The sequence below is a fragment of the Octopus sinensis genome, linkage group LG17 (genome assembly GCF_006345805.1).
Source record: "Octopus sinensis linkage group LG17, ASM634580v1, whole genome shotgun sequence".
Classification (NCBI taxonomy): domain Eukaryota; kingdom Metazoa; phylum Mollusca; class Cephalopoda; order Octopoda; family Octopodidae; genus Octopus; species Octopus sinensis.
The window spans coordinates 24,471,431-24,483,930 of NC_043013.1; the positions used below are offsets into that span (position 1 = coordinate 24,471,431).

General features: G+C 37.1%; 1 protein-coding gene across 4 annotated transcripts in view; it reads left to right on the top strand.

The window, feature by feature from the left end:
* The window catches only part of LOC115220992, a 197,563-nt gene that overhangs the window by 164,219 nt on the left and 20,844 nt on the right, over nucleotides 1-12,500 (top strand). For all 4 annotated transcript variants that reach the window (XM_036510448.1, XM_036510450.1, XM_029791210.2 and 1 more), the window contains one exon: nucleotides 4,270-4,562. In XM_036510448.1, the coding sequence (XP_036366341.1) occupies nucleotides 4,270-4,562 (293 nt within the window). The remainder of the gene's footprint in view (nucleotides 1-4,269; nucleotides 4,563-12,500) is intronic.

Here is a 12,500-nt window from a genome sequence, read left to right on the forward strand (position 1 = left end):
GCAATTATTGTGTCAACATCGAAACCTTAATAAATATTTCAAGTATAATATTCAAAACTATTGCCTAAGTTAATCTTTGTACCATGATTTGGCTTGGTGGTACTGAGTTAACTATTTCAAGAAACTTACCCCTTCACAGAATGTCTATTGACCAGGCCATTGTAGTAGCTGGCAACGAATGCATTCACTACCCGGCAAGTTTGCGCTTTGCAGAAGATCTACTTGACCGTATCTCCTAATGTTAATAGAATTGCTCAAGTTGTCTGAAGAACAAGTAAAAGATTTTCCGCACCTTTCAATATGGCTGTAGTATTACTAGTTTGATATCCATGAACATTCGTACTCAAGTCCAAACTGTTTTGGAGAGTTTAAAAGAGAACTTCTGGCTTTTTATTTATTTTCTAGACAGCTGCTGGTGTTTTTCTTGAAAGGGACTTATTAAGAACGACGCTAATGAAGTGTGTGACGCCTTGTACCATATAACGCGTTATTCATTTTGATGGTCAGAATATGGAAACCTTCTCGTGATGACTCCCTTGTTGGTTCAAAAGGACACAGGTCAATCTGGATATGACATTGATCTGACGGTAGAATTCATAAGCCTTATAAAAGTCTTTGATATGGTTTGACAAGAAGAAATTTGGATGATGATTGCAGCTGCGGAAACCTAAGCGCCACGATCATGCCTTCAACAACTTTTATTAGGTTAGAAGAGCGACGTTAGGCAGAAAGGAATGCTTTTGTTCAACTTCACCTTTCCTAATATGTTATTTCTTCTTCTGTGTAATGTTTTGTCACTTATCTGATTTAATGGCTTCTTACATTTTAAGTGAAAGTGAATGCAAAACTGTGAAGATCGTACTTTTCTCTAAGCCTTTCTTATTCAGTTGCAGCCTTAGCTTAACTGTGTTTTAATCCTTTCACTATAGTTCTGGCTACATTATGATTGATGTATCGTACGCATAGTTAGCATTTACCTATTTCATTAGCAATTTCAAATTTCTTTCTTAAAGTTTAGGCTTTTCTGTTGCAAAATATCTGAGATAACGAGCGCTGCACTTGTTACAAGATGCCCTTCGTAATTATTTATAGTCTGTAGGATATTTTTTATTGCATATACAAAAGATCACGTTGCTCCTCCTCCTTGTTGGAATCTATTTTACAATACTGATGCCAAATGTACATGCCTGGAATTTTCGTTTGGTTAGGGAAATGAAAAGTAACGGAAATGTCAACGGGGTGTTGATTAAAAAAAAATAACAAACTAACGTTTTCTTGCAGATAAACATTCAGTCTGTTATTTGCCAACAAGTTTTGTCCATTCGTTTCAACTAAATATTATTATTTTACGAAAACATTATCTAAAATTTCTGTTACTTTAGTGCAATGGGGAGAGCAGAGTGTAAGAACTTGGTAAACAGTGCTAGAATTCTGGTTCATCCTTGGACGGTGAGTTAGGTGAAACATGGTATTAGCTCGGTGAAGCCGCGTAAAAAAAATTTACACAAAAATTTCAATTTGAAAATAAAACACTATGTCGGGCAACAGTGCAGATGAGTTTGGTGTGAATTAGTTTTAAACTACGAAACTAAGGAAATGATTTAATAGTTAAGAAATTTCAATATTTTGAAATAAAGAAAATTAGACGAAATTGAGTTCTTTTGTTGATGTTAGTCGATCCTTCGCTTTTTATTTCCTTCTTTCTCGCTATTGTTGCTACCCTCTTCACTCTAAATTACATCCGTTAATGATTTTCTCATACAACCCTTTCTACTAATTTTCTCATTATTTAAGATCATTGTTATTTTTTAAATGGAGTACCTTAGTCGGCCAATTGTAGATGTAATACAGAAGAAACGAAACGTAGAAACGTAGGATAGTTTTTGAAAAGCATTGTTAGCTAAGATGTAAAATCGGGTGTGGGAACTGACATTAAAACTTAAATGAAGTTAAACACTAATGTAGCTTAGTGTTAACATTACACGATGTTTCCTTGAAATTCCATGCTCGTCAAATGTCATAATGGCCCTTTTTTTGCTCGAATATAGACAATGACATACACATCTCAGTACAATAGGAACATTAAGGTATTCTGAATCAATTTATCGAAGCACCTTTACAAAAAAGATCTTTGACAATTACTTTGAAGAGATGATCTGAAGTTGTTTATAAGAAAGTTTTGGGTTGTTTTATAGAGGTACGTGTGACAGAAGAGATTATCCTTGTAAAGGATATCTTGTACGAGGCAAAATACGCTTAAAATAAAATATAACGACAGGATGTACGAAGTTTCCTTTCATTTGAGATAAAGTAAAAGTATCCGGTTATAAATAACAGTGTCTGTTATGCTGACAGGAAAAAAATATGAGGCTTAAAGAAGCGTTTCTCCATCCACCTCCTTTTTTAGCAAGGATAGAATTTCCATCTGGATATCATCTATTATTTTTCTTAGAGATTACTTGTGTCTTGCACATAATAAAATATCATTTACCAAGTATTTTTCAAAAGGCTCCTTCCTGTGGATTTGGATATACTAATAATTTTTTTCGTCTAAAGATGCAAGTTTTGTCATACTTTTAACTGAGATCATAAAGGATAAGAAGTATAAAGTATATAGTTCTTGTGCAGAGAAGCTCGTTGTATGCATTCCCAGATTATAAATATGAGGCTTAAAGAAGCGTTTCTCCCACCTACCCCTATTATTATTATTATTATTATTATTATTATTATTATTATTATTATTATTATTATTATTATTCAGAGGCAATCTTCTCAATGAAGGCTATCTGAAGTCCTCTATTTTGAACAATAGATTTTAAATGTTTTTTTGACAGCACATGATGATAGTAGTCGTTAAATATTTAAGTGAAATTGCTTGCATTCTCTTAACAATATAGGATGGTGTGCTATTAATGACTATAGGAGGACAGTTATTGAAGAAAATGATTATGAGAGGACAAACCACTTGTCCTTATAGGAGACCAGAGTTCATGAAATGACGTTGATACAGGACGACAGAAAGGTCATTTTGAGGAATCCAGCAAATATATGGAGAGCAATATTTCGAGTGAAAATATTCTTGGCTTTACAATCATTATCTGTCATGCATAAAATCAAGTCACTATTGAATTTCATATCTTGAAAATGTTGAAGAAAGAAAGATATTTAAAGTCTTTTTAAGCGTTTCTTAATGATTAGATATATATGTATGTGTGTGAGTGTGTGTGTGTGTGGTGTGTGTGTGTGTGTGTGTGTGTGTGTGTGTGCGAGGGGCAGTGTAATATATAAGCTCATAGAATCGTGTGACTATCACGGAAAGCTCCTCCAGGAAACTCAGCTAACAGACAACATAGTAATCCAATGCAGAAGAGTATGATGCAGAGTTCCATGGAGCTGAAACCTAGGAGATGCGATCGATGAAATTATTTCATAAAGAATATATGAACTATAAAAGTCTGGAGGTATGAGAGGTAAATATATTTATCGAACTACTTGCTATCCTTGAGAATACGGCCGTTTCGCAGCCTTCTTCATTTCATAATTTCAGCGTATGATAAATTATGCTTACATGTCTGGACTAATATGCCTGTAACGCATCGTACAATACAAGTGTATATTCATAGACCAATGCAGATGAAAGAAGTTAGTTCATCAAATCATCAGAACATCAATGTTACACCAACTATTCAGCTCTAATCCTAAAGATGACAAGTGGTTAGATAAATATCATATATTCACCTCTCACACATCCAGACTTCTCATGATACACACACACACACACCACACACACACACACACCACACACACACACACACGCACGCACATACACAAACATGTTGGAGGTGACAATACCTTGCTAACTTCATCTTTGTGACGCACTGCATACAACAGTTTAGATAGCATTCGTGTCTAAAGATATGATTTACCAATATTTGTAATTATATGTAATTGTATGTAGTAATATGTAATTATGTAATTACATATACTAATATTTAAACGTTTATCTAAGGCGGAGAGCTGGCAGAATCGTTAACGAGACTGACAAAATGCTGCTTAGCGGTATTTTGTCAGTCTTTACGTTCAGAATTCAAATTACGCCCAGGTCGACTTTGCCTTTCATCTTTTTGGATTCGGTAAAATAAGTACCAGATGAACATTGGGTACCCTTTCCCGAAATTGCTGGCCTTGTGCCATAATTTGAAACCAATATGTAGACGTTTAACTATATTTTGCATTTTTATCTTATTCTGTTGTTGATTTATGTTCCAGATTACATTTTGGCAGATCGCGAAAATTTCAGAAAGATTCACCGAAGTTATCTAATCTGTATATAGGACCCTGGGAGTTACGTGATTTGGTTAGTCTGGCAGGAGCTTTGATGTCCGGCCATAGTGTAAGGTATACGGTGAACCTGACCAATTGTTTCCTGGTTTCTGGTACTACGATGGACCGTCTATCATTCGGAGATTACGTTGATACATTTGAAATCTTTCAAGACGGTAAAAAGAAAGAGATCACACGGCTGGAATTTTCTCACCACAAACTAATTCACAGTGAAACGGGTAAGTAAGAATATCCTAAAGAATATCTCAATTTCTCAAAAGATAAAAAAAATCTTCAGACGCTACAGTTTGTGACTATTGTATGTTTCTTGGAGAGGAAAGATGTTAAGAGCAGTTTTCCATCCATCCAACAATCCATCCATCCATAAGACACAAATGCGTACATACACAAATTCATATATAAATACGTACATGCAGACATACAATGCATACATACGCGGGTGTTGCATGTTTGTGTACTCATATGTGCGTATATATATATATATATAAAACTGAGAATGTGTGTCTGTCTGTCTGTCTGTGTGTTTCCCTAAAACTTGAAAACTACACAACCAATTTCATTCAAATTTTACACATGCCTTACTTAGGGTCCGGGGAGTGTAATCGGCAAAATTTTTTTACCTTTTTGCCTAGGGCGAGCCCACAGCAATATCATATCTTCTCCACTACGATTCCATAAAACTTGAGAACTACACAACCAATTTCATTCAAATTTTAAACATGCCTTATTTAGGGTCCATGTAGTTTCATGGGCAAAACCAATGTTCAACCTCTTGCCTAGAGCGAGCCCATAGCAATATCATATCTTCTCCACTATTTCAGTATTACGTGTTAAAAGTGAAACAAAAAACATTTCTCTATTTTATGTCAGATACTTTCACTTTAACAATAAATATAATAATAACAATTGAATTATATGTAGTAAGTAATAATGAAAATCAAACTAAAGTATAATATAATCGTAACAAAACAAAAGTAAAAATTGGTATAAAATTGCATCAATGACTTGAACTTGAATAAGTGGTTTCACATGAATGGGATTAAATTAAAAATAAAATTAGCGTGCAGAAATGGAATAGTCTGTGCTTTTACATTAGATTATCTGCTAATTAGCTAGCATTAAGTATCTATATGAAGTTTGGCTGTATGTAATATCTGTTTTCTCGAACAGCCGCTACTACAGAGTACTGCTGTTGGTTTATTTCTTATACATAAAGGACTAAAGCTTCAACTGCTTACTGCTTTCTGATTCATCGTAAGGTTTGTTGTTATTATTATTACTGTTTAACTATTGTTATCATGTTTGTTGGTTCCTCGTAAAGGAAACATTGTTGTGTTAAATAATTGTAAACTGTAACCCTCCCCCTTTGGGAGAAGGAGCTTTGGTTATTGTTTAAAAATTGAATTGTGTCCCTCTCTGGGGAAATTGACAATATTTTCACCGTTTACACGGAAGCATTTTTGTTAGAATGCCTTCGATAGAAGAAAGTCCAAAAATGAATTTCGCTGCAGCCGTCGGTGGGCGCGAACTCATTGAAATTAACATGGAAGAAATATGGATTGATCACCGACAAAGACGGGGAATCTTGGATAACACCACCAAACGAAATAAAAAATTAAATTTAAAAAAGTATACAATGTAGAGAAAAAAAAAAGATTTGAACACCTGGAGGAAAGCACCATTGAAAAGTGTCTTGGTGCGACTATGAAAGATATCAAGTATCTAACCAGAGGCGGTAAACTCGCCACAATAGAAGCAAGGTTCGAGTCAACGGAGCGTGCAAGGGAGTACTCGACTCGAACCTTGCAAAGTGGAAATATCTTATTTTTACCTTTATATCTGGGACGTCCTACGTCCCAGATAAAAATTTAAAATGTCCCCCCAGAAGTAGAGGTGGGCTGGATTGTAGCCACACTTCTATACAAGAGGGAGGGCAAGATACAATTGATCGAAATTGCAAGAGACGGGCCTACAATTCCAGTCTGTTATATATTTTGAGTATTGTTATCACTAGCGATATCTAGATATAACTTTGTATTTTATGTGTAGATGTATATATATAGATGTACATGTAATATGTACACATATATATACACATATATACATGCACTAGCACTATGACCCGACAACGACGGGTCATTGAAACATGTTTGGTCTTTCCTCTCTCCACTTTTTCTCTCCTCGTCTTCGTGATATTTTGGTAAGTTTTGCACCATATATAATATACGCTCACGTGGTCACCCCAGTTGGATTCTGTCTAGACTGAACTCCTTTCTCTCTCGGGCCACCTCATTTCTTAGACTATCTCAGCCTCTCAATGATCTGGAATATTCTGCTTAGATCATTGCCTTCCTGCATCTTACCTATGCTCTGTTGTTGACTTGTATCACAACAATCTACTACCATTCTACGATTCCTTCCCTTCTCTACTTTCTGTCTTATTTTTCACCTCACCTTGCCTACCAAAATGCCTGATCTCAAATCTCTTCGCCTTCCGCCATCTTCAACATTACTACACCACGTTCCTACTTCCAATAATTTCAGCAGGTGATGGCTGTCTATTCGAGACATGTTTCTTCTTCTCTCTCTCTAGTTTTCTGTCCTCCTCAGTTCTTACTGTAGAACAGCGTATTTTTCCTGAGCAACCGTTTGTTTTCTTTGCATCTTCTTATTTATATCATTTTTGCTCCATATGTGAAGATTGTTTGATGCGTAAATAATACTTTTAGTTGTATCAGGTAATTTCAACTATTTTGTTTTTTAAGCATCCATAAGTCACGAAGAAAACTAAAACAATTTCTATGACATTATAACCGTAACTAATCACCATTTCATTTAACATTTTTTGAATGATTTGCAAATTGCCGATGGCAATTCGCTAGCATTTTGATTTGATATTTTGTATGTCGTTACGGGCGCTATCTGTGTGTACGGATAACTGAAACAATCCTCTATTTTATTATCTAAGCTGCTTGTCTGAAGAAGATAGTATATCCACTGACAAACAGACAGAAGTTAATATGATATGGCATCTCTAGAACAGAAAAAGAGAGAAAGAAAGCATAGTGATAGCTAAGCATGCGTACCAGGAGAAGGCAACAAAGACTATTCCATGGTATTCTTCCAAAAGAATGTTATAATATACGAGATAGCCATGCACAGTTAATGTTAATCTAAAGCAATCTAACGAAATGTTGCTATGGCACTTCTTCAGAATATACTTAGACAGACTGGAAACAACGTTAAGGATTATAGAGATGTGGGGTGGCAACTGATCTGTGGAAGACATCCTAGATTTATTTTTTAATTTACGAATCTTCATAAATGAATAAATACATACATATCAATTTCAAATTTTGGCCCAAGGGACTTGGGGGTCAGTCGATTACATCAACCCCAATGCTCGATTCATACTTATTTTATTGATCCCGAAAGGATGAAAGGCAAAGTCAACTCTGGTGTCATTGGAACCCAGAACATAAAGACGGACGAAATGCCGCAAAGTATTTTCCCCTGTGTTCTTACGAATCTGCTAGCTCACCGCCTTAAGAAATACACAAAGAGATTGGTTTACATTTTGGTACAAAACCGTCAGATTGGTGGACGGTGGCTAAGTTGATTAAATCGATCCCAGTGTTCAACATGTACTTATTTTATCTCGAAAGGATGAAAGGCAAAGTCGACCTCGCCAGAATTTGAACAAGGACAGACAAACGGATTAAGTCGATTATATCGATCAGTGCGTAACTGGTACTTATTTTATCGACCCCAAAAGGATGAAAGGCAAAGTCGACCTCGGTGGAATTGGAACGTGAAGACGAACGAAATGCCACTATTTTGCCCAGCGTGCTAACGACTCTGCCAGTTCGCCGCCCTAAATACAAATAACAAGAGGAAATATATAGTAATGGGAAGAAGAATAAGAAGAAGAAGAAGGAGAAGGAGAAGAAGACAAGTATGAAAAGGAGGAGGGGGAAGAGAGCTAGGGATAGAAACTACTGACTTGAAGGGGGAACGTCATTAAGTTTGTGACAAAAATGTATAGCAGACTTACCTTTGCACTGACATTCTTTTTATGCTCCTTTTATGCTCTGGATAAAAGCTGAGTCCAGCCTTGGATTTGTTCACAAAATAAAGATTATTGGCAGCTTTGTGAATACTTCTCCATATTATCCGCCGTTGTCTGTCTATCTATCTATCTATCTATCTATCTATCTATCTATCTATCTATCGATTCTGTCTCTCTCTCACTCTCTCTCTCTCTCTCTCTCTATCTATCTATCTATCTACAGGAGCGAAAATCAACCGGGAAAAGTCAGTGGGCTTGCGGTTCGACACCTGGAGAAGCAAGCCTATGCCGTCCACCAGTGCCTCTGTCGTGGGACGCTGGACGGACGGCCCGGTCGAGTTGCTCGGGGTCTGGTTCGGCCCGGACCTCCAAATGGAGAAGAACTGGAACGAAATAACGAGTAGGGTGGTCACTCTCGCCCAGCAATGGGCTGAGAGGAAACTGTCCCTAAAAGGTCGGGCGGAGGTGGCGAACACGTACATCGCGTCCATCATCTACTACCGCCTGACCGTCGTACCTTGTCCCGACCCTACCATCACCAAACTAGAACGCATTCTCTTCCGCTTCTTGTGGAAAGGATGCATCCCGATGGCCAGGCGATCCATTTGCTGTCAACACCCGTTAAAAGGAGGGCTGGGCATGCTGTGGTTGATGATGCGCAGACACGCGCTGAGACTGCGACATCTCTAGCTCTATGTAGACGACGGTGAACAGGTTTGGTCGTCGTTTGTGAGGCACGCCTTCCCGCAGCTCGTCTCCATGACCGAACTGCAGTCGTGGATCAAAAAGAGGCCGAGGAAGGGCGAATGGCACCGCGAGTGTCGCGTTGCTCTCAAGCAACTATGCCGTCCCGGGTCGACCGTGAGTGATTTCAACGCAACCAAAGCATTCTATAGGGGATTAGTGGAGGGGAGGTATGACGACGATCTTGGGGCGAACCTGGGCGTCGACGAGGAATACCTGACCCGCCTGTTCAGGACGACTTTCGGGCCAGGACCTATGGGCAACTTCCAGAGATCCCTGGCCTGGCAGTGCTACCGAGAAGCGCTACCCGTTCGGGATAAGCTCTATAGGCATGGCTCGAGAAACACGGGGCCGACGAAACCGTTCTGCACGCAATTGTGCAGTGTCCAACTATCTCCGACCTGTGGACTTATGTCGAACGACTGCTGTCACGTGTGGGACGTGCCGGTTTATCAGCCGAGTCTATCGTTAATATCGTCACGCCTCCTTCCTCAAACTTGTGGCTATGGCGAAAGAATGCATCTGGTGGACACGCCTGAAAGGATTAGAGACAAACACTTTCCTCTCTGGTAAATCTTTCATCAACTTCTTCAAGTATCACTTGAAAAGGAAAGTGAGAGTAGAGAGGCAAGTTTTGTCTAGTGAATGTTTTAAAAAAAGATGGGTGAATGTAGCAAGGATGGCACGTATGAATGACGAAGCCACCTTGAGTATGATCCTATGAACGGTAAAAATTTAATACAGAGAATTGCTTATTTGTAAAAAAAAAAATGTAGCATGTGACTCCTTTGACCGAGGTTACCGTGGTCTTTTCCGTAGGCTTTTCTTTCCACGGGTAAACCTCACCTGTCTTCCCCTTTACACTTTATATTGACATTTCTGTGATAACGATCCCTATTGATCGATTTTTCTTTTTCCTTTTATTTTATCCCCCCACCTTTTTTTTTGCTTTCCTCTTTCTTTCCTTTTACGATCCCTTTTGATCGAAAACCAACCCCCCTTTTTTTATCCCCAAAAGAAAAGCTCACCTTGTAATTTGCCCCGTCTGTGTGCAGCCCTGTGTGGCTAATAAAGAAGCATATCTATCTATCTACACATATATTTAAATAAATAAATAAAATAATCACTATATTTCTACTTCTACGTCCTCTCTAACAAAACCGTTTCTGACAAATCCACTCAGAGAAACACTTAGTTTCACTAACTTCCTCCTCTTTGTTATTCTAATAATTTCTGATGAAGTGAAAATATTAAAGTAAAATACATTTTACATTAGAAACAGTTTATAATGAATGAATTTTTGTTAAAGGTGGTAAAGACTGTAATATGATACACGCTAAATGATTATCAGCAACACACAAGAACACTGTGAAGAATATCAACGGAGGGTGGAAACAAGTTTGTTGTCGGTATCATTAAACCCAACTGGAATCAAAGCCATTACTGTTAGTTCAATGTTCAGGGAACGTATTTACGTTTACTTTGATTTTGAAGTTATTGTTAAAGTACTGACATATTTTGAAAACAAAATTATTTTATAGATATTCCGTCTAGTTTGCGCTTACACGCAACATTAGACATAGCCGACACTCTCCATTCTTTCAATATTATTTATTCTCAAGTTTATTGCAATAACTAGAACTGACTCTCTGTTCTATTTTACGTAGTTATATCCCATACAAAAGAAAACTTCTGAATGCAAATATAAATATAAAGTGAACATTGTTTGATAAAATATCCTTTAGAAGTAATATATTCTTAGCAGACAGGTTAACAAAGGCTTATTCAGATCAACATTTGTTATATAATAGAGCAAGAACAAAAAGAAAGTTACCAGTCTATTTGGTCTATGCTATTAGTACATAATTGTAAAGATTAGTACATAATTGTAAATAATAACGACAACCGCCGTAGAATGGAGAAGTAGGCACTCTAACAAGAATAACGAAGAAAAGAAGAAAAATTGATTATATTAGAACATTGAGGTGGTAGATCGAATTGATATACTCCCACCCCACGCATAAAATATAAACGTACGCCTTTTTTTAGCCTCAACTGTAATTTTAAGTTTGGCTTTAAGGTCAATACAACTAAGTTATGACCATCAAAGTTTCTGGCCTTGTATCAAACATCAAACAAAATATTTCGTGGTATTGCTTTCAAATTTTTACGTTCTTAGTTCAAATCCTACAGAAATTAGTGTTGTCTTTCGGCCTTCTGAGGTTAACAAAATAAACTACCACTCAATTAGTGGGATCAATATATTTTGATTAAATTCTCTCTCAAATTGCTGACCCTTAGCCTATGTTAGAAACAGTCACTATATTATTATTATTATTATTATTATTATTATTACTACTTATCTCCATCAAATCTTTCATTCTTATTACTTTTTACCTTATTAAAAATATGTCCACGCTCCTTCTTGAACCATTATAAAGCTGGTATCCAGATTCCGTGACGTAAATATTCCCCTACCTGGACGAGATATCGATTCGTCGCAAGATGAGTGGACTGGAGCAATGTAAAATGATGTGCCTTGCTCAAGAACATAACGCATCATCGGTCCTGGAATGGAAACCACAATCTTACAAAAATAATTGCAACACCCTAACCACTAAACAACGCGATTCCACAATTATTACCTTACCATCTTTTTACTTATCTGCATTAAGACTTTCAACCTTAATTTATACAATTGTTGTATTCTTACTCAATCAAAAGAAACGGAATCCTATAATGGAAAAACCATCAGATTACACATATTTTGGATTGTTCCATAACCATAGAAGGGGAATTCAAATTTACATTTAAGACGACCAGTAGTTTTTGCCTTTGTCACAATTTCTTTCTGAGCTGATTGGTATCGGATCATATCAATTGCTTCACATTTGATTGAAGTCATAACGTTTGCTTAATCCACAATCTGGATAAACCTTGTTATATTTCTCTATGGATTATATACATCTAAATACGTTTTTCTTTTTTTTAATGAAATTTTACTTGAAAATACAACACTCATATATGCAAACGCGCGCGCTCACACGCACACCAATACGAACTCGTCTACCTAGTAAGAAATAAAACCCAAATCTTCACATAACACCTTACAGTCTAATGAAAGATGTTTGATGATGTGATTTCAGTTTCCTGGAAAAGACGGATTACCAGCGGTAGGAATGGTTTTGACCATTGGTCTAAACGTAAAAGAAGCACATGCGGCTGATCGGTAACAGCAGCAACAATAAGCACACACACACACACACGCACACATGTACACACAAACACGCACACACACATATACACACACACGCACACACGCATATACACACACACGCGCACA